The sequence below is a fragment of the Zingiber officinale genome, chromosome 5B (assembly GCF_018446385.1).
Source record: "Zingiber officinale cultivar Zhangliang chromosome 5B, Zo_v1.1, whole genome shotgun sequence".
NCBI classification, from domain to species: domain Eukaryota; kingdom Viridiplantae; phylum Streptophyta; class Magnoliopsida; order Zingiberales; family Zingiberaceae; genus Zingiber; species Zingiber officinale.
The window spans coordinates 114,289,336-114,315,619 of record NC_055995.1 but is presented as its reverse complement, the minus strand read 5'-3'; the positions used below and the strand labels follow the sequence as shown (position 1 = coordinate 114,315,619).

At 36.3% G+C, this 26,284-nt stretch overlaps 2 protein-coding genes across 2 annotated transcripts; both read left to right on the top strand.

Annotated features, from left to right (window-relative positions):
• The first annotated feature begins 2,051 nt into the window (after nucleotides 1-2,051).
• On the top strand, nucleotides 2,052-7,316 carry LOC121985411 (mitogen-activated protein kinase kinase kinase 3-like). Its single transcript, XM_042538849.1, has 11 exons — nucleotides 2,052-2,595; nucleotides 3,037-3,468; nucleotides 3,677-3,764; nucleotides 3,879-3,941; nucleotides 4,112-4,272; nucleotides 4,364-4,439; nucleotides 5,632-5,691; nucleotides 5,819-5,926; nucleotides 6,045-6,275; nucleotides 6,539-6,654; nucleotides 6,728-7,316. The coding sequence occupies exons 1-11, from the start codon at nucleotides 2,180-2,182 to the stop codon at nucleotides 6,900-6,902; spliced, it is 1,926 nt and encodes a 641-aa protein (XP_042394783.1). The 5' UTR covers nucleotides 2,052-2,179; the 3' UTR covers nucleotides 6,903-7,316.
• Nucleotides 7,317-10,716: 3,400 nt separating this feature from the next.
• Nucleotides 10,717-12,730, top strand: LOC121985410 (phosphatidylinositol/phosphatidylcholine transfer protein SFH12-like). Its single transcript, XM_042538848.1, has 4 exons — nucleotides 10,717-11,178; nucleotides 11,563-11,662; nucleotides 12,079-12,180; nucleotides 12,532-12,730. The coding sequence occupies exons 1-4, from the start codon at nucleotides 11,156-11,158 to the stop codon at nucleotides 12,559-12,561; spliced, it is 255 nt and encodes an 84-aa protein (XP_042394782.1). The 5' UTR covers nucleotides 10,717-11,155; the 3' UTR covers nucleotides 12,562-12,730.
• Nucleotides 12,731-26,284: the final 13,554 nt, after the last annotated feature.

The window sequence follows — 26,284 nt, the reverse complement described above, 5'->3', positions numbered from 1 at the left end:
TTGATTGAGAAAAAAATAGTCCGATAATTAGATTATGCAGATTTGATTAAATATCTCTAAACAGCTAGATGAGTAGTGTTTATATAATTATTTAAATATTTATTAACTTTTTATTGATATAATATATTTATTTTTAGTTTATTTATGTATTTATTGATATATATTATTTGTAAATTAAATTTTATCATTATTTACTATAGTAAAATGGTCACTTTTTAGTATGTTTTTTAGTATGCGCTTCAAGCTCTGTTGAACACAGGTACGACTCTGTCTAACTGCACCATGTAGCGATAACATGGTGGTAGAAATATACTTTGCACCGTTAAGCGATGGCGTTAAAATTTTCTTTTCACTTTTTTCTCTTAACGTAGTTGACTCAGTGAAGAATTATACGTATTAAAGAGCTCACCGGGAGTTGTCCGATGATGTCCCTTTGATGCTTAAGTTCTCATGGAGCTCCGAATTGTATAATAGAATGAAGTGAAAAAAAAATAGAGTAAAAGAGATGATATCCGATCATGGATAAAAGTTCAAGGGATGCATCTGATGGAGAGAAGCTCAAGGGATATACCTCACTAAAGGGCATCATTGAAATCGTCGTGTCACTTTGCATTATGGTAATTGACGCGTTCATTTGCATTATGGTAATGGTCATGTACCTCAACATAGATTTTTTGGATCATTTTTTGATGGTTTAGAGGATGTGCCACTCTCATTTGCGGTTGGATCACGATTGTAATCCGGTCGCAAATGGTTGCAATCCCTTATAGGATTCACCGTCTCCACCATGTTATAGTTTTTATTCGGAGCGGGTGGCCGGAGATCGCCAGAAGGCCTCCGGCGGTGGATAAGTAGTCAGATTACTGGGCACCGAACGAGGGTGTCCTTCGGGCGACCTCCGGCCGCCCGCTCCGAATAAAAACTATAATCTAGTGAGGACGGTGAACCCAGAAAAGGATCATAACCATTTGCGATCGGATCGCGGTCGTGATCCGACCGCAAATGGGAGTGACACATCCCCTGGATCACAAAAAGTGATCCAGAAGATCCTGCCTCCATGTACCCCTTCACATGCCGAGAGGTTGAAGCAGCGGCAAGTCGAGAGGTCAAACTAGTTCGGCAGGTTGGCAAGTTGAACTGCATGTTACGTACCTCCACCTTCTAATTTGTTGGTCTGACTCGAGCTCAGCTTTGAGTCGGATTAACTTGGATCGATCTTGACTGAGTCATTAACCTATAATAATAATAATAATAATATTATTATTATTATTATTATTATTATTAATTAATTAATTATTTGGTCGACATTTTTTTAATTTTTTTCAAAATATTTTTCGGACTATTTTTTTTTTTTTTTTTTTGATAAAAGAAGGGTGTTAATGATAAATGAGAAAGATTTTTCAAGTGGTTTGTCCAATTATTTTGCGCACGATATACGAAAAGCATATGACAACAAGACCTCCCAAAAGAAAATTTAAAACGAGGCTCCAATCACAATACCATCGACGATATTCATTTATCGCTTGTGAAAAATATGTTATATGCCCGATTATTTTATTCGCCTTATTTCTATTTAGTGAATTTGAGGGGTTTCCGTGAATAAATGCACGTCATCTGCTCATCTTTAGTACGATCAAAAGATTCTACTCTACGCTGCCGGAGCACCTTTGTTTTTTTTTCCTTCGTATTTCTACCCACTCGTCCACCCGCAATGCAGGCCCCGGTCCCCGACTGTGGTCCCATCTGTGCTTATCCAGTGAACCAACCACGAGATGGTGAGAGACTGAGCTCCATTTTCAGGTTGGAAATAAAGGGTCGAGCTCGCCATCTAGTATGCACGTCATCGCGTTCGTGAGACGGCGTTCTGGTGAGCTGTCACTCATAACAGTTGGTAGCTAAGTAGTTTCCTACTCTTATTCGTACCTTCACGGTGATTGGATAGGAATTCACGGGTTCCACCTGATTCCCTCCATTGGAAGCTGGGTATGTTCGTAGTCCATTTTGTCGTTTTACCTGTCTCTTTTTCTCTCTCCCTCTCTGTCTGTCTCTCTCTCAAATTCCAAATCGAAGCTTCTCTCTCTTTTCCTCCCTTTCCTTTTCCCTTTCCGCTTCCCAATTCCTCCTCTTCTCGCGATCACTTCGAATTCTATCGCCAATCGAAGCTCCTCGTCTTGCGAAGATGCCTTCGTGGTGGAAGGGGAAGCACAAATCCAAGTCGAAGTCCGTTCCGAGCCCTCGAACGGAGCCGGAGACGCCGCGGACGCCGCCGGCGATGCTCGAAGATACGTTTTTAGACGCGAGGCACGAGAATAAGGAGAAAGCTAATAGCTTTGACGACTGTATCGTCTCTAGAAGGAGTTCGGAACATCCAATTGTCGGCGGCGGTGGCAGGCGAGGTGGTGGAGTGGGGTCGGGATTCATGTTGGGTCACCCGCTACCGCTTCCATCCATGATCCCTTCACAGAGCATATCGATGGGATCGGCCTTGGCGTCAGCCTCGGCCTCGGCCCCAGCGTCGGCATCGGCGTCTGCTTCAATTTCCAGTGTTAGTTCCTCCGGGTCGTCGGATGAGACGCCGGATCTTGCGTCCTCCAGGTATCCTGTTCGTTTTCAAATATACTTTTCGTCGTGGCCTGTTGGAGGTAGAGTTTTACTCGTTGTCTATGTGAAAAGGATTTAATTGTATTTGAAATCTCTTCTATCTCTGAGTGTTTTTCGTTAAGGACGTTTTTTTAAAGATCTCTAGTGTTCTATCCAAACTCAGAGCTCTGATGTGAGGATTCTCACATATGACCATCAGTCTCAGCCCTATCATTTTGTTAATGCTCCATGTAATCAATCAAACTTTATTTTTCATGAACCATGAATTTGTCGGTTTCGCTCTTGATTTAAGTTTAACGCGAGTGAATTAGTACAAGGAATGCCTCTGTCAAAATCGAGTTTTCCGTTCCTGAACAAATCTCTACTTTTAACGCATAGATCAAGGTTTGTCACCTAATTTGTGTCCTTGAGATTCAATCTGTCTGCTTATTGAAGGTATTCTGACCCGATCATGGGAGGCAAACGTGGAGTATATGATTTGCAAAGGCATGAGCATGTGGCTGAAAGCAGGGAACTTTTCTTATTCACACCAGTCATGGAGCATCCAAATGGCGAAAATGCTTATTCTCATAGCCAAACTTCTCCAGAGACAATATTTAGTAGAAGAACTGCAAATCCTTCCCCTGGTCTGAGTGGAAACCATTTTTCAACTTCACCTATACATCCCAGTTCGTTTGGTACATCCCCGACCTGCTGGCAAAATCATTTACCCAGCCCACCTCATCCGCTACCTCTTCCTCCAAATTCTCCAAGCTGCTCTTCACATTCTCCATCTTCTTCTTCTTCACGCTCTCCTAAGACACAGTGGAAGAAAGGAAAATTACTCGGCAGGGGTACCTTTGGCCATGTATATCTTGGATTCAACAGGTACTATGTGTAAATTTATGTGCATCTCCTAACCTTTATCAACTTTCCACTCATCAAAAGAAATTAAATCCTGTTTTGATGGATGGACTTACATATTATGCCCATTAGGAGTATTATTTATTTACTAAGTTTAGTTCTCTTGCAGTAAAGTCATGCATTATTAGATTGTGATTTGACATTACATTTATCTTCTGTGTGCATGCTCCAGTGAAAGTGGACAGATGTGTGCCATTAAAGAGGTCAAAAACATTTCTGATGATGCAAATTCCAGAGAATCTCTCAAACAGCTAAACCAGGCAAGCTTCTCATCTCTTGTTTTGTCCATTCGTGATTAAAGTTCTGCGATTGTCATTTGCATACAACTTCTAGTCATTATATTTAAGAAATTTACTTGAAAATCACTATTTCAGGAAATAACTTTGCTTAGCCAACTCTCACATCCCAACATTGTGGAGTACTATGGCAGTGAGCTGGTAAGTTCACCATCAGGAAATCATCCCTTACCTGTATGAAATTTGATAATCTTCACAATGATAATGACTAAACAAATTAGATTTATGACTGTTTACTGAGTTTTGGCTAGTTTTACTTAGAAAAATTGCTTAAACACATCATGAATTTTTGTTTAATATGTGTTGCGCAGATGGAAGACTCCTTATCTGTTTTTCTTGAGTATGTTTCTGGGGGTTCTATCCACAAGATACTTCAAGAATATGGTGCTTTTGGGGAAGCATTAATACGTAGCTACACTGCACAAATACTTTCTGGACTTGTTTACTTACATGGGAGGAATACTGTACACAGGTATTTGGCAACTTGTATTTCTAGTTGCAATGAGCCCCTTGTGTGTGTTTTCCCCTTGTATTTTGGCTCAAGATGCAATCTGTTCTGGCAGAGATATCAAAGGAGCAAACATACTGGTAGATCCTAATGGTGTAGTCAAACTGGCTGATTTTGGCATGGCCAAACATGTAAGGTTCTTGCTGCTATTTTGTATGTTGGTTTCTTAAAAATTTCGAGAAGATAACTGATGTGATTCTCCGTTTGCCTGTCCGTTTGCCTCTAATGTTAAAAATTCTGTTTCTGGAAGAATCTTAGGTTCATAGATACAAGGAAAGGGTTTTGTTTAGGAGAAACCATTCTCATCTGATGTCTTGAAAGGAAACATAAGAGAAAGAAAGGTGGACAAAAAATATACATGCTACATATGTTCATTATAAGTCGCAATTCAGTGAATGGAGTCGAAGTGGCTAATTAACAGCTAAATAAACCATAATGATCTTCTGCAATTGATAACTTCAATCTTGGAATACACAAACATGTCATATTATTTAAGTTCAATCTCAGAGGAGCCAGTTACATTGGATTAAAGGAACTAATACTGTTGAGGTCAAACACAAAGCTAGCTAATGCATGGACCACAAATATTTATTCCTAGGGTTGTAACGAGCTGAGTTGAGTCGAACAGTAAGAGGCTCGAGCTCGGGCTCGGTTCGTTATCCTTAAGCTCGAGCTCGGCTCGAGTTCGATACGAGCTTTAGTTCTTAAGCTCGAGTTCGGCTCGTAATAAAATTAAATAGCCTGAGTTCGGCTCGAGCTCGGCTCGAAAAAAAAGTTTGTTTAAAAATTAAATGAGCTTAGTTCGAGCTCATTTAAGATAATTAGCTATTAATTAATAATATATTATTATATTTATTATTTATGTGATATATATATATATATATATATATATATATATATATATATATATATATATATAAACAAGCCTCTTAACGAATAGGTTCGCGAGCCTCTAAACGAATATGTTCGCGAGATTACGAACCAAATACTGTTAAGCTTGAGCTCGACTCAATAATGTTTTCGAGCTCGAAATCAGGCTCGAGCTCGACTCGTTAACTTAATCGAACGAACCTTTTTTTCGAGCCGAGATCTGAATAGCTCACGAACGGTTTGGCTCGTTTACGCCCCTATCTGAAACTATGTTTAACCAGGATGCAATGTATTAACTTCAAGAAGTAGTCTTGGCTATCTTTTATATTATTAGTCATGTACTTAGCATTTTATTTGCGGTGCTTATACTAAAGTTCTCTTTGCTCTGCTCACTTATCTGTTTTTTTTTCTCCCTTTTTTATTCTATTTTTGACATTGTTTATCTGGAAACAGATGAATGCATATACTTCAATACAGTCATTCAAAGGAAGCCCTTACTGGATGGCTCCTGAGGTAAACTTATACATTAATCTTCTTCGTAGCAATAAAGTTTGTACATAGTTATGCACTTACACTTATCTCTTGGAATTTATGTAAACCACTAAATGCTCAAATCCTGATAACTTCTTATTAATTGCAGGTTGTCATGAATAGTAGTGGCTATGACCTCACCGTGGATATATGGAGCCTGGGTTGTACAATTATTGAGATGGCAACTTCCAAGCCCCCATGGAGCCAGTTCGAAGGGGTATGTTATATTTATTCCATGCATTATTTTGAAATAAATAGCCAACTTTGATTTTGTTCCAACCTTTCACGATGTATTAGATATATTTTCCTAATTGTGTTTATGTTCCAATCAACAGGTTGCTGCAATATTTAAAATTGGTAATAGCAAAGATTTACCAGAAATCCCAGGCAACTTTTCTCCTGAAGGAAAGGATTTTTTAAAGCTATGCTTACAGCGTGATCCATCTGCACGTCCCTCGGCTTCTCAGCTGATACTTCACCCTTTTGTTCGAGACCAAGGGACAACCAAGATTATGAAGACGAATATGGTCAATGATGTGTCCCATTCTGTGCCTAATGCAAATCAAGTAAGGGTAATCTTGGAGAAACTTGTTCATCATACTAAAACTTTTCTCATTTTATGCACTTCATGCTATGCACAAATATCCTCTATTTTTGGAATTAGCTCTTAGATTGAGTTAACTTGGTGAACTCGATCAGTACTGCCCTCATATTTCCATTGAAAGGCAAATGTTAAAAACCATGTGTCGGAAACTAATTCCCCGCACAAGCTTCTTGACAATTTTTTCACATAGGCAATATTGACGTTGCTTCCTTGATGCACCAACAGGGCACTGTGGATTTTTATTCAAAAAGAAGTACTTCTCCAATACAGGACAGACATTATAGTACAAGATACCAATTCGGGTTGCACTCGACATTTCCTCAACTGTCCAAGAACTTGAGGTATTCAGGTTCAATGTTGAAGTTGAGATTCATATTTGTTCCACGACTGGTATTTAATGTTTTCTTCTTGCAGGGATTTGCCTAACATGAGAACAAACATGTCATTACCTGTCTCCCCTTGCTCCAGTCCATTAAGGCAATTCAAACAGTCTAATAGAAGTTTCTTACCTTCTCCTCCCCATCCAGCAGCCAACTACAGCCCAGTGAACCCCTTGCTCTATCGAACGAAGCCAAACTATAATCCTTAAGATCCTTGGCTCGACATTTACCCCCCTGTTCAAGGCCCCAATGCCCCACGGTTCGCCTAGATGATCGAACATGGGTTTGTAAATACTGAAGCTGCTAGGTTCAATGAGGACTTCAGGTTTTGGATGGATTAGAAACTTGTTTCATTCCCTGTTCATCCATTCTATGTTGATCAGATTGCTGATTAGGCAGTGCCAAGGGAGGAGATCTTCCATTGTAGTCTTGTAACTGGAGTGCTAAGTTTTGTGCCTAGTCTTCAATTGTGTGCATAGCACATGTAGCGGTCGCACTATTAGAGGTCACCACATTGTATAGAGCAAAGTTGTGTTCATAGCTTGTAACTAATGTTATTGGAGAAAAAAAATGGAAAAAAAAAGAATAGAAACAAAGTTGTGGTCATATTTTTTTTTTCATAAATATAATATAACAATAACTAAGTCTTATCTCACTAAATTTTATTCGACTAAATCATATCTCTTATATGAATCCTCGTACACCATTAAACTCGATGTTCTACTACATTATTATTAATATTTAAATAAATTTTATCTCATTTTATCATTTTTAATCAAGTTTTTTTTTTATCTTTCTCTATTAACCTACATATTTATCTTGGTCTCATATTATTTCATTGAGATATTTATTGAATGCTTAAGTAGGTATGCATACCCTCTTAAGCGTGTTTATTGGAATGGTTCCTTAATAGACATAATTTTGATCCTTCTATATATATATATATATATATATATATATATATATATATATATATATATATATATATAATCCTATTCATTCTTGTATGTCCATATATTCACTTTAACATCTTCATATTTGTAACTCATATTTTGTTAATATGCTCATTTTATAGTCCAAGCTCTATATAATATAATAGTTTTAATTGATGTTTTATAAAACTTTCATTTTAAGATTTAAAAGATATCTTATGATTATAAAAAATATTTGATGTTTTCTTTCATTTCAATCATCCTATCCTCCTCCTTTGAGATAGTAATTAGACATCCATCTCACATTACCTAATTGAGATATATATTGGATACTTAAGTACATGTCCATATCATCTTAAATGTATCTTTTAGAATTTTTCCTCAATAGATGTAATTATGATTTTTTTATAATGTTATTATTTCTTATCTTATTTATCCTAGTATATTCTCACATCTACTTTAACATTTTCACCTTTACAATTCTCACATCTACTTTAACTCAAACATTTAGCTCCCTATAACATAATAAATCTAATCAATATTTTATAACATAAAAAAAATATTCGTCGTCCTCTATTTTAATCATCCATATATAACTCTTCACCTACTATCTTAATAATTCATTAATATAGTAAAACAATAAAAATATATAGGAATAAAAAGACTAATTAGAATGTCAATATAATGAATTTAAGGTTAGTAAAAAATGATTTAAATAAAAATAATTTATTTAAGGTTTAAAATAAATACTCAATTATTTTTGTATTATGATTATATGAATAACAACAAATTGAACGCTCATCGTGGGCTCCACTCGTGTTTTATTTTATAAAAACCCGCGTCGCCTCGCCTCTAAATCACTCTCCCCCTCGCTCTCTGCTTCTTCTAGCTCACTGCGAGAGATGGCGAGCTCACCGATCGCCGTCGCCTTAAAGGCAAGCCTATCTGCGACGGGGCTTGACGGAGGAGGACGCGGGTGAACTGACTGCCTCATTGAGCATGAGGGCTCGTCGTAGACTCCACTCGCGTTAACGACGCGCTCTCGGCAGCCGCCTTCCACAGCTCCGGCTCCGCTGGATTCGCCTCCAGCCTCCCGCCTCAGCAGGCCAGACATCGGACTCTCCACACGCACGTTTTCATCGATCCCGCTCGGATCGTTTTCCTTCACCCCCAAATCTCTTTCTCCTATTACCGGTTTAATTAAGTTCGATTGAATTTTAGATACACCAGAGACGGAAGGTAGCTCGATCAATCTGCGCGGCGGCTCCTAATGTTGCATTCATGGTTGATGCCGGTAATGATCATTCGCCTTCGCCGTCGCCGGTGTTTGTTTTCTCTTTTTCACAGCATTTTTCGAATTTTCTAATTTCAATTATTGACCTTTAATTTCATGTTCTAGTAATTGGACTAACATCTAAAGAACGATCGTCTTGTTTGGATCTAGCTAACTCCATTTCCCTTTTATGAATTAAGAATAATTTTCCATATAGCTTTATTACTTATGGAGTAGTTTTTGGATCTGATCTAGCTAGCAAACATTAAACTAGTAGCACTGTGATTCTATCATGTCGATCTTTCGCACAATGATTCCGATCTGTATCTCAAAATACAAATAAGGATGAATATCTCTATCGGCCACAAATGGTGGATCGCCCTCTCACAGATCCTAGAAGTTTTAAGTAGACGAATGATTTTGAAAGAGACCGATTGTATAAAGTATTCTAATGCTCAAGAAGTTGGTAGATTCCTATTGGTATTAGTCAACCAGTCTCAATCAGTAAGCTTAAATTATACTGATATTTGATGGATTGTAGGTCATAATGATCGAACTTGTCTAATAAAATAATCCGGCTCAATGGTTTTTTTTTTTAAGTTAACATTGTATATTCAATTTACATTGATTAATTTTGAAGATCATCATGAAAGTTTTTCACCGGATATTAAAGTAAATCAAAAAGTGCTCGCAACGGACTGCCAATCAACCCGGCATTCTTAGGTCAATCATCCATTAAAGAAAATTTATCCATTAATTTACCAAAACCGAGACTTGATATTTAGATGTCTGAAAAACTGAAAAGACATTCTACCGCTGTACCATTGCTCTGAAAGTACGTGTTGGTACAATCAACTTCCAGCATTTTAATGTTTGATAATATATTTAAGTTTGGTTAGTTTGACAAAGGGTTGATTCAAACATGACCTAACGTTTGAATGTGAGTGAAGTCTAGCCGGTCAAAATTGACTAGATGATCAGCAAAGATAAATCTAGTCAGGACCATATGACTAGCAAGGGAAAGTCTTAATTGAAGGTTAGGTAGGGTGAGAAGTTTACCGAGTGTCATTTGTGTAACTGGAGGTTACGCAAATGAGAAGTCTACAAAATCACTAGTGTTGGATCGAAAAGAAGCTAGAGGGGGGAGGGGGGAGGGGGGTGAATAACGTTCGTCGCTTTTCAAAAAAGAATCGAGAATACGCAGCGAAAAAGAAACACGAAAGTTCAAACGCTAACACAAATAATTTTTTACTTGGTTCGGAGCCTTCGACGACTCCTACTCCAAGACCCGCACTTGTTGAGTACTTTTATCGGGCAATCAGTATCACTTCGAAAATAAGTTACAATGATTTGAGTACAAGAATTGAAACGTAAATATTACCGACAAACAGAAAGGAAATTTGAAGAAGTCTACGTCACTACAAGAAAATGAGGTTTTAGAGATAGATTTTTAAAATAGAATTGAAATTTATTTTAGATTTTAATAAATTAAACACAGATTTACAACAGAATTACGATTCTATTTTACATAAATAAAATATAATATATGAAATTTAAAATGAAATAAATTTATAAATACTTTTTATAAATAAAAATAAAAAAAATAGATAAAAAATTATATTTGTCTAAAAGATATGTTTTAAAAAAAATTAAACAGATACCATTTCATTTTTAATTTATATAAATCAGAAAGAATTTTATTAGATAATTATAAATTTATTTTATTTTAATAAAATAAAAACCGCTCTCTCCTCAATCCCTAATCATCTTCTCTTCTTCGTTTGACACCTGCCCTGGTACTGCATTAGTTGTTAGTGGTCTTGCACCATGGACGATGCCAGGGGCGTAGCCAAGTGGAGACCTAGGGTGCGACCGCCCCTCTGAGATTTAACCAAAAAAGGAAATACCGACCGTCAATCTAACTTTCCCAATTCCTTCCATCGTGACTTTCCTCATGTGATCTTCTCTCTCGATCTCCGATCTACTCATGCGATTTTTCCTCAGGTAGATAGGCCTCTCCCCTATCCCACTTACCCCCAATCTATCTGCAATGCAGCAGAGGCGCGACCTTGCCGTGCCAGCCGCTGCCTCGCAGTGAGGTCACGAGGTCGGGGCGACCTCAGCCACATGCTCTCAACCTCAACTGCATGCCCTCAACCGGGCCGCGGTACTGATCTTTCAAGTTGCATTCCACTGAGTTAGGGTTTGAAGAATTTCATCAAGACAACTAGAGTCCTTTTGCTCAAAATGCAGAAATATGATGGAGATTACTATCCTGAGGTATTGGACTTTATCCATTTTCATCGTCTTTGTTATTTCTCTCTTCAAATTGTAATATTTTGCTTGTTAAAGTGCAGACTTTTCATGAGATGTTCATTGTCAATGTTGGTACTGACTTTAGGCTCCTTTGGAACACCATTAAAGGTTTTCTTGACCCAAAAACAACTTCAAAGATACATATAAGTTCTCTAATATTGAAAGTGTCTTATTTTATGTTATTTATTGCAATACGTTTTGATTACTATATCATGAAAGTATTGGGAACAAAATTTAAGAGTGCATTGCTTGGACTTATCAACTATTGATAGGGTCATATCTTTCTCTTTGTGATGCTGCTGATATTTGCTCTTTTGATGGTTAAATTACATGCTCTTCGAATTTCAGCAAACTTCCAAATTTCTTGGGTGGCTTATGCACTTACTCTAGTGAAGGTGGATGTTTGAAGTTTAACAAAGGGCCGTGGAATAATCCCAATATTATGGAGGTATATTTATTCACATCTGTATCAATTCATTTCTAAGACCTTTCAAGAATATTTGTGCTTGACAAATATGTTTATGGTGATATTACTCTACATGATTCATTCTTTCATTCCATGTCATATTGTTTCGTTGGTGTTGAAGCAATCACTATTTTATCCTTAAAATAAGTAATGTATTTTTTTAAAAAAAATTTGCTTGTACATAATGCTGAACCAACATTGTTAAGGCATACTAGATGAATGTCAGAAGGAGATGAAGCCTTTGTAGGGTCGTATTTTTTGAAGATAAGATTTTTATCTAGCCTTTTTTTTGCTCCTCATTTTTTTTGGATACATTGTGTAATGCCCTTTATTGAAATTTCTTTTATCCTTCTTTTTTTTTTTTTTTTGATGAAATATCCTTTCTTCTTCATCATTAGGGTAGAAGTAGCAGTACATGGACAATTGAGTCTGGATCAAATATTGATGATCAAGTTCCTAAAACTATTGGACATAGAGGTCTAGCTCTAGTTTATGAAGAAGTGAGTTTCCCTTCACTATATGATTTTCAATTCATCATATTCTGCTTTATTTGTTGGAATTCTAGTTAGCCTTTCACCGCTGATGAAAAATTGCAATGATTTTGTACCACATATGGTTTGAAGCACATCTAATTCCACCTAATCCAATCGAACTATAGAATTCAGATTATTTTGATATTGGATGGGTCCAAGGCTTAAAAAAATAGTGTACCAATAAATAATATTAACATTAACACCTACAACAAAGGTCTATTAAATAGTCAAGAATCATATGGTTTTAGTTTTTGTGACTTTTATTATACATTTTATGTTGTATTAATTTTTTAAATTTATTGAATTCACCCTCCCCAGTTGAAAATCCTAACAACGCCAGTGATATGACGCCACCTTTAATGAAGCTCAACAATGGCATCGCCTACTCCAATACCAGTCGATCCAAGGCTACACCCGTCCCACCGATCTTTCATGCAGTGCATAGCCTCTTTGGATTAATCACCTAGCGTCTCATGTGCCGGCAGTGAGGACATTTGGCATGCTCGATCAAACTACGGTGGGTATGCTTATTTCCCTAATCGCCCAAATCTCTCCTATTTATTTATTCCTCTTTTCTTTTGTGCTGCTTTTGCCTAACCATTTCAAAAATTTTTGTAGGAAATATTCATGTGCCTCTTCTTTATGGCTCATTTTATATTTGTTTAGTTAATGAGGTTTGATAAAATTTAGCATCAATTAGGATGTTTTCTTAACAAAAATAAACAGCTTATTCATTTTATTCTTTGTGTTCCATGTTGGTGATTTTTGACAGCTTGAAAATCGAAACTAAACAAAAATAAAACAATGCGGTAATTATAATCACTCACAGTGATCTCCCGAAGACGCCGACGGTCGAAGAGGGCAATCGGAGTTAGAAGCACAATCACGGGGCAATCGGAAAGTGCTCCAAAGTTCACGAGCCAAATCCCAACCACTGGGTGTTCTCCTCTGCTCGCTGATCACCTCACAAAGCTCTCTGATCACCTCCACTGCGCTCCTCTGATCTGATTGCCTTGGACGTCATCATATATAGCAAGCAAGATATCGGTTACCAATCGATGCCTTGATGATTGCTTTCAATGGAGGAAAATGAAGGTGAATGGACACCCCTTCATCTTCCTGACGTTGCAACTGATGCAACGTCTAACATCTCCCACTCGTCCAAGTCAATCCATATGGTCACATAGACCATGTCAGTCACATAGACTACAAGGTGATCATGTCACGAAAACCAGAGCGAAATTAGTCACAAAGACTAAATAAGTCACGTAGACTTTATGAGGATCAAGTCACGAAGATCAGAGCAAAATTTAGTCACAAAGACCAAATAAGTCATGAAGACTTTATGAGGATCAAGTCACGAAGACCAGAGCAAAATTTAGTCACAAAGACCAAATAAGAACATCCATTCCATACATTAGGAAAATTGGTTCGTGCGACAGCAAGCACAGTGAGCATTCAATTGCTAAGAAAATTGTCACACCTTACTTAGCTGCTCCATAAAACGAATCAGATACATAAATGTCCATAGAACGAATCAAAGACATAATTGGCTTGCTTTTACCCCACATTAAATTATTTACATCATTATGAACATCTCTAATCCCTCATATTGACTCAATGTCAAGAGCATGTTCAACATCTCCAATCAAACAAATTATTCACAATTACATTTTATATACTGAACTAAAAATGTAACTGGTACCAGTGAATAAATGTCACAAATGTAAATCAATCTTAATCTTCCTTTTTAGCTAGAATTTATTCATTTTAATCCGTCGCTTTCCTAGTTATGCTCCATAGACCGAATCATCCATAGCCAATAGGAAACATGCTAAAGTAGCATACACTGATCAAAACTTCAAGTAGACAGCTAAATAGTCACTTAGGGTAAGATTGAGATTAACTTATAATCTCAAGGGTCTCACATAGTAGAAAAGCAGGGATCCATTCTCCTACTACCCTTCTTGTTGCCATAGCACATGTAGTATGAATCACATGCTACGATGTTATTCTCTTTTCCAAAAAGAGCGCATGTTTTTCCCAAAATTTAACATCGTACAGATTTCAATCTAGACATTCCCAATGTCTAATCCTGAATTCAACATATGAATTCTAATCCGGTCTCAAGCAGATTCAGTAAATGGTGGGTGCATTTACTCCAATCATTACACAAATGATCTCTTCTTGATACAAATATCAAGACGACCTTAACTTATGGGTATGTCTCTATTCACAGCTACATAAGTTGTCCCATAAGCAACGGTCTTACCTCTATTTGTACTCAACAAATAGAAATGATTGTCCATGTGAGTGGACCAATCTCAATCCGCCAACATGCTTATCGAGACTTTTATTCGAATGTAACAAAGACATATACACTGAATATATCATGACATTTTTCATTTATCACAATGTCTTTACAATTAGTTACATTCTTCGAAGTCCCAAAGACTTCACATGCTCATGAAATGACTCTTTAGTCAATGACTTAGTAAAAGGATCATCAAGCATATTTCGTGCAGGGATGTACTCAAGAATAATCTTTTTCTTGTCAACAATATTCCTTACAAAATTATACTTAATTTCTATATGTTTGTCTTTGCTGTGATATTTGAGATCCTTTGAAAAAGCTATCGCAGCTTGACTGTCACAGTACACAGTAACAGGACTCCCACTATCCTCAGCAATCTTCAAATGCTTCAGGAACCTTCTTAGCCAGACAACCTCTTGCACAACCGCTGCATAAGCCACATACTCAGCTTCCATTGTCGACAAGGCTACACAAGCCTGCTTCTTGCTGTTCCATGAGATGTCGCCACCATTCAGCAAGAAGACATAGCCAGATGTGGATTTTCTGTCATCAAGGTCCCCTGCCCAATCTGCATCTGTGTAGTCACTTAGGCTCATATCTGATCCTTGGAACCAGAGGCAATAATCAGCTGTTCCTTTAAGATATCTGAATATCCTCTTCACCGCTTTCCAGTGTCTCAATCCTGGGTTTGACTGGAAACGACTAACTAAGTCAACAACATAGCTTATATCGGGACGGGTACACAACATAGTGTACATCAAACTACCAATGGCACTGGCATATGGTTTCTTCTTCATTTCGACTATTTCCTCAGGAGTCTTGGGATACATACTTTTACTCAAGACAGTACCTTTCGCTATAGGCGTCTGTCCAACGTTGCAATCTGACATATTGAAGTGTTGCAGCATCTTAGTGATATAAGCTTCTTAAGACAAACCCAAAAGCCTCTTTGATCGGTCTCTAACGATCTTCACTCCTAGGATGAAAGCCAACTTTTGACTTCTATCACACACTTTATGTCACTTCCAGCTATTAGCATATCATCAACATATAATGATAAAATGATAAACTTTTCTTTTCCTTTCTTAGGTAAACACAATGATCTTCATTGACCATTTCGAAACCATAAGATAATATTACTTCATTAAATCTTATGTTCCATTGTTTTGACGCTTGCTTTAGCCCATATATAGACTTCCGAAGTCTACATACTCTTTTCTCTTGGCCTTTAGCAACATAACCTTCTGGTTGTACCATATAGATTTCTTCGTCAAGATTACCATTAAGGAAATCCGTTTTTACATCCATCTGATGTAATTCCATGTCATATTGTGCTATTATAGATAGGATGACACGTATTGACACAAACTTCACAACTGGGGAGAATGTCTCTTCAAAGTCAATACCCTCCATTTGGGTATATCCCTTTGCAACTAATCGAGCTTTGTATCGATTAATCGATCCATCTGCTTTCCTCTTTACTTTGAGAATCCACTTATTCCCAATAGCCCTTCGGCCTGGAGGAAGATCGACTAAATCCCAAACTTGATTCTTTCTCATTGACTACACTTCTTCATCCATTGCAATTTTCCATTCTTTTCTAACCGAGCTTCTCAAAGCTTCCTCAACTGTTCGAGGTTCCTCATCATCAACTGGGAGAATTATCAATGTCTCATTCTCTATATCAAACCTTCTCCGAGGAATAATCTGACGACTACTTCTTCGAAGGTTAGACTGTTGAGAAACTGACTCATTCAGTGAAAAATTACTCCTACTCGGTTGACTAGATTCAGGCATCTCATGATCTGTTGATAAAGAAACATTATCCTCTTCCTCTATCTCATATAGAGGAATTGTCTTATCAACTTCACCTCGTGTTGGGAACTCAGTTTCTAGAAAAGTAACATCTCTTGACTCTATTTTAGAGATGGTTTCATCTTGTCGCTCACCAATAAAAATATAACCCTTAGAAGTCTCAGAGTACCTTATAAAGATACACTTCTTACTTCTGGATCCTAATTTTCCATATTTGTGAGTCTTATCATGAACGTAAGCAGCTGACCCCCAAGGTCTCAAATTACTCAAATCTAGCTTTTTGCATGCCCAACGTTCATGTGGGGTAGATGGAACTGACTTTGAAGGCACTTTGTTAAGTATATAGGTCGCAACTAATAATACATCTCCCCAATAGGAGATTGGCAAATTAGCCTGCGCCATCATAGACCTAACCATTTCAAAAAGAATCCTATTTCTTCTTTCAGCAACCCCATTTTGCTGTGGAGTTCCAGGGACAGTTAGCTGTCTAATAATCCCTTTCTCATTACATATTGTCTTGAACTGATCAGACAAATATTCTCCTCCACGGTCAGTGCGCAAGGTTTTAACCTTACATTCCAACTTATTCTCAACTTTGTTCAAGTAACGAATAAAACAATCCAATATTTCAGATTTGTGAGAAATCAAATACACATAACCAAAGCATGTGAAGTCATCGATAAATGTAATGAAATAAGAACTCTCATTTCTAGCCTTCATATTCATTGGACCACAAATATCCGAATGAATTACTTGCAATGGTGATTCAACCCTAATAGCCTTACCAAATGGTTTTCTAGTCATTTTTTCAGCAAGATAATGCTCACATATAGACAAGTTAATCTTAGCATGAGTGCCTAAAAGGTCCTCCTTATCTAATCTATTCATTCGTTCTTGTCCTATATGTCCCAATCTAGCATGCCAAATTTCATCATTAACATCAGCATTACTAGTAAGAGCAATGTTTGAAAAACAACTATCATTATTATTTGGTTCTACATCAAGAACTATAAAACTATTTGTTACAAAACTATACCCTATTAACACAGAGTTAAATCGAAGTTCCATACAACGACTATAAAAATTTACATTGTAACCTAAATCAAGAAGACAAATGACAAAAATTAGATTCCGTCGAATCTCAGGAGCATACAGGACATCATGTAGAAACAAGTGCCTCCACCATGTAAGTTGAGCTTGCAAGTGCTAATTTCTTTTACTTCAATTCTTGCATTGTTTTCTACATATATCCATTTGTTGCAGTTGGTACCCGATGGTACTCCACATATGTAGCTCGATCACGAGCTACGTGGTTCGTTGCTCTTGAATCTGCAATCCACAAAGGATACGAATCAGCTAACAACACTGTACTTGTAACATATTGCTCGTGGAAAGAAGACAAAATGGATCTACCTTTTTAGGCTCAGTACAATCCCGAGCAAAATGGCGCTTCTTGCCACAGTTGAAGCAAGTCAACCTGCTCTTAGGTTTTTGTCCATATTTCTTTCCTTTCTTCTTGATTTGGTTTTTCGCAGCAACAACATTAGCCTCCTTTTCTTTCTTAAACCACTTGTTCTTATTCTTGGAACCAGAACCTTCAGTTAGAAAAGCTTGACCCGAAATCCTTGCGGATTCAATCCTTTCTGCCTCAAGTTCCACATAGCGTGAGACATCAGTGAAAGTCTTGATACTCTCACTATAGGCCAGGTTATGTTTCATCGTTTCCCAAGAATCAGGAAGGGAACAGATAACTGCCTGAACCTGTTGTTCATCGGCCAACGCATAACCAGCAGTCTTAAGTTCTCGAATCATGTTACCCATCTCCTTGAGATGTTGGACCATGGTAGCATTCGAGCGCTTTTTACAGCTATCAAACTTGATAGTTAGCTGACGAAGCTTACTCAGACCGACTCCACTATACTTCTCTCTAAGGGCTACCCAGACAGCATGAGCAGATGGTAATGGCTCATACTCAATACCAGGTCATCCACCATTGAACTAATCAATATGCTCTTAGTAATGGAGTCCTTCCTTTTCCATGCCTTATAGGCATCAAGGTCACGTCTGTGCTGTGTTGTAGAACCATCAATCGGTTCCTCCATGATTTGATTTACAACCTCTAGAACTTCTTGTTCCTCAAGAACGTATTGTATCTTGAGGTGACAGATTTTGTAGTTATCCCCATACAATTTCTTACCCTTATTGAGTTCAGCTATGATGTTTTTAGTTGTCATGATCTACATAAATAAACACATTATTTATTATTTAAGTATAATTCATATATGTGTAATTATTTATTGACTCAGTGTAAATTAGAGTTAGTTTACAAAATCAAGTGATAACAATGTTTCCACTCATCATTTATATATTCTAATCTAATCAACACTGATCAATCATATTACACATATCCCATCTAATGAACGAATTATTATTAAAATGAACTAATCATTTTTCATATGAACTAATCATATTGATGTATGAACAAATCATATACACATGAACTAATCATGTCATGAAATGAACTAATCATTTCCAAGTTTGTTAACATATAATATAACTTTTCATTATTTAATTCTGTTCGTACATAACGAGAGAAATTATTACATGACTCAAAAACTAGATGAGCTTACATTGTTCGTACATAACGACAGTAAATAGAACACTAATAAATTAGATAAACTAGCACTACTCCCACTAGGATAAATGCTAGAGCAGTGGGTAATTGCATCCCGTTCATCCCGGATTCTATGATGGGTGGATCAGCCTCAGATGTATCCATCAGATCCATTTCTGGATCTTCTACACATTATTGAGGATCCTCCTCTGATTCTTCTGGATCCATCTCTAGATCCTCCTCGGGATCCATCTCTGGATCCTCCTTAAAATCTTCAGGATCTATTTCTGGATCCTCTTCAAATTGTTCGAGGTTCATTTCTGGATCATCTTCAGATTCTTCGGGATTTGGATCCTCCTCTAAATCTTCAGAATCGATTTCTGGATCCTCCTCAGATTCTTCGAGGTCCATATCTTCGGGATCTGGATTCTCTTCAGATTCATCAGGACCCCATTCCAAATAAAGTAACTGTCTACACATCTCTGAATATGAGATGTGCCCATCCGACTCATCCCAAAGTTGGAATGCTATCTGCCTTAGATGTTCCGATAATGAATAAACCAGAGACCATCTTCTTTCTATTTCCTGGACTGGATACCCTTCTTGCTGGAGATTCCAGAACAATCAATCATGCGACCAATAAGCCTACCGACTCCGTGATCCGGGTCATATTCCTGCTTCTTGATCTCCTCCCATAGCTCATGTTGTCGTTCATAGCGACCAGTCATCGTGTATATCGTTCTTTGTATCTGGAACAGACCAGTAACAAAAACCGGTCTAATTCAATTCCCACATATAGAACAAAATATACAGAATGCACAAGCAATTAAGGAAAACAAATTTCTTTATTTTGGGGAGTCTCATGTGACTGACACATTGGATCGGTCAATCAGGAATCCAGATCTTTAAGCTTAATCTATTATCCTCATTAGAACTAATCTAATTGGACTAATGTTTTGTTATTGTTTAAGCTCATTTGAGTCAATCTCAGACTTATTGATCAAACTTAGGTTCGTTTGATTCATCCAATGCCCATTGGATTAAGTCTGACCCATTAGAACAAATCTAATTTTTTATGATCAAATTTGACACAACAGAACTAATCCAGTCATATTTGATCAGCCCAACTTCTGTAATCAAAGTCACCACAATTAATTTAGTAATAAACGAACTAGTTAAACCAACAAATAATTTGAACTAGATCTTGATATCATTGAATCAATTTGGTCTGCTTAAATTAATTAATAATTTAAACCGGACCTGGATTTGATCGACCAAGTTGGTCTGGTTCCATTTATAGTAAATTAAACCATAAATTAATTAAATATTTATTTATTAATTAATAATACATATCTATATGAATTTAATTAATTAATAAATATATTTAATTAAACTTTAACCATACTGTTCATATACGTGAAAAGAAATTTTTTTTTAAAAAAACACATGCACGGTTTTATACGTTTTTCCTTTTTTTTTTCTTTACAATGCTTCGTCAAAAACACTGTTCATTCCACTTTTTCTTCTCTTCAATCTATTGAAGCAGTTTCTTTTCTCACTGTGCTTCGTTAAAAGCACTGTTCATCTCGCGATTTTGAATCGATTGGAATACAATTTCAATCGATTCAATCCAATTGAATCGATTGGTTAATCGATTCAATTGATGAACAGTATCATCTTCTTCGTGACAGAAGAAGAAAAACACGAGCTTTTTCGCGTCGATTTCCATGCTTTCAAAACTATGCTCTGATACCATTGTTGGTAATTTTTGACAGCATAAAATCGAAACTAAACAAAAATAAAACAATGCGGTAATTATAATCACTCACAGTAATCTCTCGAAGTCGCAACTGAAGACGTCGGTGGTCGAAGGGGGCAGCCGCTGTCGGAAGCACAATCACGGGGCAATCGGAAAGTGCTCCAAAGTTCATGAGCCAAATCCCAATCACTGGGTGTTCTCCTCTGCTCGCTGATCACCTTGCAAAGCTCTATGATCATTTCCGCTGTGCTCCTCTGATATGATTGCCTTGGACGCCATCATATATAGCAAGCAAGACATCGGTTACCAACCGATGCCTTGATGGCTGCTTTCAATGGAGGAAGATGAAGGTGAATGGGCACCCCTTCATCTTCCTGACGTTGCAACTGATGCAACGTCTAACATTCCAAAACTTGATTAAACTTTTGCTAACCTTGTCATTGTTTCATATATTACATAATGTCATGAGATGTTATTTCCCCATAGAAATACCAGGTTTCAATTTGATCGATTCAATAATTTTTCTTTTATTTTGTTTCATGAAATATGTTGACAAAGTGTAGTGTATATGAATAACGAAAGCATATGCAAATCTCAATCACCAAAATGCGTTGACAACGTTGACACTAGTGCTATATCCTATGATATCTTATGATCATTCCAATGTGTTTTATAGTGTGTTGACATTTAGACATTCTTTGTCATGCTTCAACAAATTGAATACTAGTAAACTTTATTTTTTTCATCACCAATTCTTCCATTCATTATCTTGCATTCAACTAATCCAGCTATCATGATTGTCATTTTTACAACTCATACTATCTTGTAAAAGTTATCTTCTATTCATGCGATTGTTAAGTCATAGATTTTAGCCCTGACAACATCGACATGACACAATAACTCATAATTTACCTAAAAATATTTTTTTTCAAATTCTTCAATTTACATATATAATCCAATTTGTATCTCATTTGTTTTATTTTATATTGACATATGTTATATATGATTGTAGAAAAAGGATTTGGGACGAGAAATTTTTAAATGAATGCATAAAAGAATGGTACCGAGTTTATTGACAAAAAATTGGTATTCGTGAAGAAAAGCTTATCAAGGAAGGTAAGAATATTGAAGAAAATCTCAAGAAGATGATTCATAAGATGATTCAAGAGAGGAAATATATAATCATTCATATCCATTCGTCTCCATGCGCATCGTAATAGATGAAATACATATTAAATTATGTACTTGGATTTAAAAACTTATCAGTATTTTACTATTTGATTATGGTGAAATTTATTTGGATGACGTGAATATTTATTCATTTCAATATTTAGTGTATGATACTTTTGGATTAAAAATTAGTTATTTTAAATATTTTTAATTTATTTAAAATGTGTGAGTGCTTCTTGTAAAGGTAATATATAAATAAGAATAAATAAATAAATATAATAAAAAATTAGCTATTGATTTATAAACAGATTAAAATTATATTTGAGATGCTATTTAAGACGGATTAATGACGGATTTAAACTAAAATTTAGGGACGGAATTTGTATCGGAAACTAAATTCATTTGGTCAATTTAAAAACAGATTTATAAACTGGTTTCTAATTTGTTTTAAAATTAGAGACGAAATATTTTCGCCTCCTAAATTAGCAACGATGCTTTAAATAATGGATTTTAAAGATAGAATATTCCGTCTTAAATTTTCTTTAGAGACGGAAACTGGTTGTTAGAGATAGATTTTTTCGTCTCTAAAACCTTGCTTTCTTGTAGTGTGTTCTTCAAACTTTGGAGTAGTCTTTCAGTGTCGTCGGAGCCTTTTCGGAGTAGCGCACGAATATGAAAGTCGTAGCAGATGATTGTCTGAAGCTGTTGGTCGAAGGCCTTTATATAGGTTCATTTCGAGTGCTTGGAACCCCTTCAAGCGCCCGGACTATTGCTGACGGGCGATCTCTCATCGAAACTTGATCCGTCAAGTTTATCCACCTCCGGGCGCCTAGACTGTTGATGTGGGTTTGGCCGGTTGGCACGCTCTAACTCAGCTTCTAGATGATTTTTCTAATCCGTGCGCTTGGACCAACCCCGGGCTCCCGGACCACCCGGGTGCCTGGCCAGGCCACCTTGGCAACGCTAGTCCAGGCGCTCGGACCTAGAGTGCTCTGGGCTCCCGGACCGTCCGGGCACCTAGATCGCTCTAGGCGCTTGGACACCTTCTTTTCCACCTATTTTCCATTTTTTTCTGCAACAAGGTTAGTACACAAGCAATAATAAGGGAAAAGGAAAAAATATCACTTTGACAGTCTCTGGATTGTCCGACCCTGACCTTCGGTTTCGCTGAAACCCATGGGTTGGACCGACGCCTACTATTCCCTAGATCAAAAACACATCCTCACTGGATCTCTCCTCCAGTTGCTTATCTCTTACTCACCAACTGTAGTCGCTTAACTTACCTGTGACCCACCAAGTCTTCCCGTCAGTTGTTAGGTCCCACGAACCCAACTGGACTTCGGCCGGTTGTCAGGTCCTGTGAACCCAACCAGACTTCCCGCCAGATATCGAGTCCCGCGGACCTATCTAGACATCGCACCAGCTAGCGGGTCCCGTAGATTTAGCTGGATTTCAGCCTAGTGTCAGGTCCTCCAGACCTGTCAACTCCTGCACACTTGATAAAATAATTAGACCACAAACACGCTAACTTTAATCTACTTGTCATTCATCAAAACGTTAGTTAGATTATTAGTATAAATTGCACGAACAACTAGTCCTAACTAGATGTTAGGAAGGTGAGAAGTCTACCGAGTGAGTAGTCCTAACTAGAGGTTAGGTAAGGGAAAGTCATAACTAGAAGTTCGGCAGGTGAGAAGTTTACCGAGTGATTAGTCCTAACTGAATATTAGACAATGGTAAGTTGAAGCGAGATTAGAGGACTAAAGGCTTGACAAAGGAGAATCCTAAAGGAGTAAACATTAGGTGGTGAAATCTTAAGGAGTAGACCTTATTGGTAAAGTCTTTGATAAGTTGACTCCAAGAAAAATGCAAGTCTAGTAGGTTACGTTAGACTTACAGTATTAGGTTGAGTTACTTGTTTGTATTTGTATGCTTATCTTGCAGGAGCCTGGAGTTGGAAGTAAGATTGGGGAAGCAGACACACACAAACTAGATGTAGTCAAATCAAGTCCGAAGTGAATTGGACTTTATCAAGCATCCCGGACTGCTTCAGGCACCCCTATCAGATCCAGTCTCTTCAGAAGTCCGGACGCCTCTATCAGATTTGGTCACCTTGGCAATCCAGGTGCCCCTATTAGATTTGGTCATCCGGAGAGGTTTTAGGCGCTTAGACCAAGATACGATCGAGTCAGACAAGGCGCAACTGAATCGGATTGGATGAGGTCGGAATCCAGACCCCCAAAAGACTTCCAGATGCCCGAAAGGACTTTATAAAAGAGCAATGAAAGCATTCAAAACAGCTCTTACTACTACTACTCTTCAGTGTTGAGCTCGCAATTCGCTCAAAATTATACTCATGCGACCAGGAAAGCGCAAGGAGAAGCGCGTGACACTTAGGACTTCCAGACTTATCAACAAGAGAGTTTGTTTGCATTTTATTATAAGCCTTGTTCTTATTGTTTACCTATTTTTGCTTGTATTAAATTTGTATGCGGCTTCTCTACCTCTCAAAAAGTTTCGAAAAGGAGAAGAACTAGTAGACGAGCGTCTTCCGTGATTAGGACTTAGACGTACTAACTCTGGGGTTGAGAACCACATAAACCGTCGGTGTTCCTTTCTTTGTATTTATTTATATTCCGCCATTTATTAACTCTGATAGAAAGACGAACAACAAGGAAATACACGAAAACGATCGAATCGAGATTCACCCCCTCTCTCGACAGTACAAAATCTACAATTGGTATTAGATTTGACTGGCTCTTGATTGGACTAACCCCCAAGGGAGCACAGAGGCTACGGATTTTGGAGAAATAAGGTATAAATTTTAATTATGTTATTTAAGTTCTATATTATATGCTCTCACATGAAGGGAGAGAGGATACTATAAAATTAAGTGTCATACTCGTAAGATTATTAATAATAAAAGAGGAACCATTGATAGAAACTTGAAGGAGTAAAGAGCACATCGTGTACTTCAAGTGCCAAAGATCTGGATATTACAAGAACAAATATCTGGAAAGGAAGATACAGAAAAAAAAAAACCCTACTAATTAGGGGTTGAGATCCCAAATACTTACTTTTCAATTTACGAATATACCCCTAGAATACATAATAGCTGGGATAATGTGCATGATAACTTTAGTATCTCTATAAATGGTCATGACAATTTTTTCTTTAATAATTCTGAAAATATCTGGTAAAAGTAGAGAATAATTTAAAATTAATAATTTAAAAAATTCAAAATTATTTATTAATAAAAATAAATTCAAATTCAAATTCAAATTTAAAAAATTTAGAAACTCTGAATTTAAACCTAACTAATAAAAATCAAACATAAATATTTCAGAAATAAATAATAAATTAATTAATTCAAAATATTAAGATAAGTCAAAATTTAAATCTTAGAAATTTAATATTAAATAATCAAGAAAATGGTCAAATTAATATAGATGTAGATAAGATTATTTATAAATTGGATATAATCTTTTTCAAGATAAAAATAATAATAATAATTTTAAAAATTCAAATCTAATTAAATTAAATAATTATAATTAAATAATAATCAAGATAAATTTAATGACTCAAATTATAATCTTAAAACCTTTAATAACTCTGAAATTAAATAATTAATTAATTAACCAAGATAATCTAAAAATAATTTAGAAAAGTTAAATTCTATTCAGATAAATTTTAAAATTAAATTTTAAAAACTAAGAAAATACATCTACTAATATTAATTCAAATATAAATAATAAAAATTAAAAACTAAATATTAAAATTAATTATAATAAAGTAATATTTAATTAGGAAAGAATGAATAATTCTAAAAATTTAAAATTAAATATAAAAAATTTAAAATTTAATATCAAAAATCAAGAAAATAAATCCATAAATTTTTAAATCAAACCTTTAAAAATCCGAAATTAAAATATTATCATTCCAGTAATTATGGAACAAAAATCAATTAAAATCTAAATTCAATAATCAAATCCGAAAACACGAAATTAATTCCAAAAAATTCTAAAATAAATAACATAACTTAAGAAAATAAATTTACAAATTCTAATAAGTCAAATCCAAATTTAAAATATCCAAATTCAAATTATATAACTAATTAGTATACCTAATGAAATAATTAAATTAATAAAAATTAAAAAGTGTAAAAGTAGATTGATACAAATGTATCAAATTAAAAAATGTGATACATTGGAAATTAATTAATAACTGGTTGACTTGATTGACACCTACATAAATATCATGCTCATGCATATTTTGTCTCATCGGGGCGATGCGATGATTAAGATATAGGGTATTGTTATATGAGGTTTTGAGGTCAAAACTCGACGTGACCGAGTATAACCTCTCCCATGTCTTGGTCATTTGCACTAATGACTAGTAG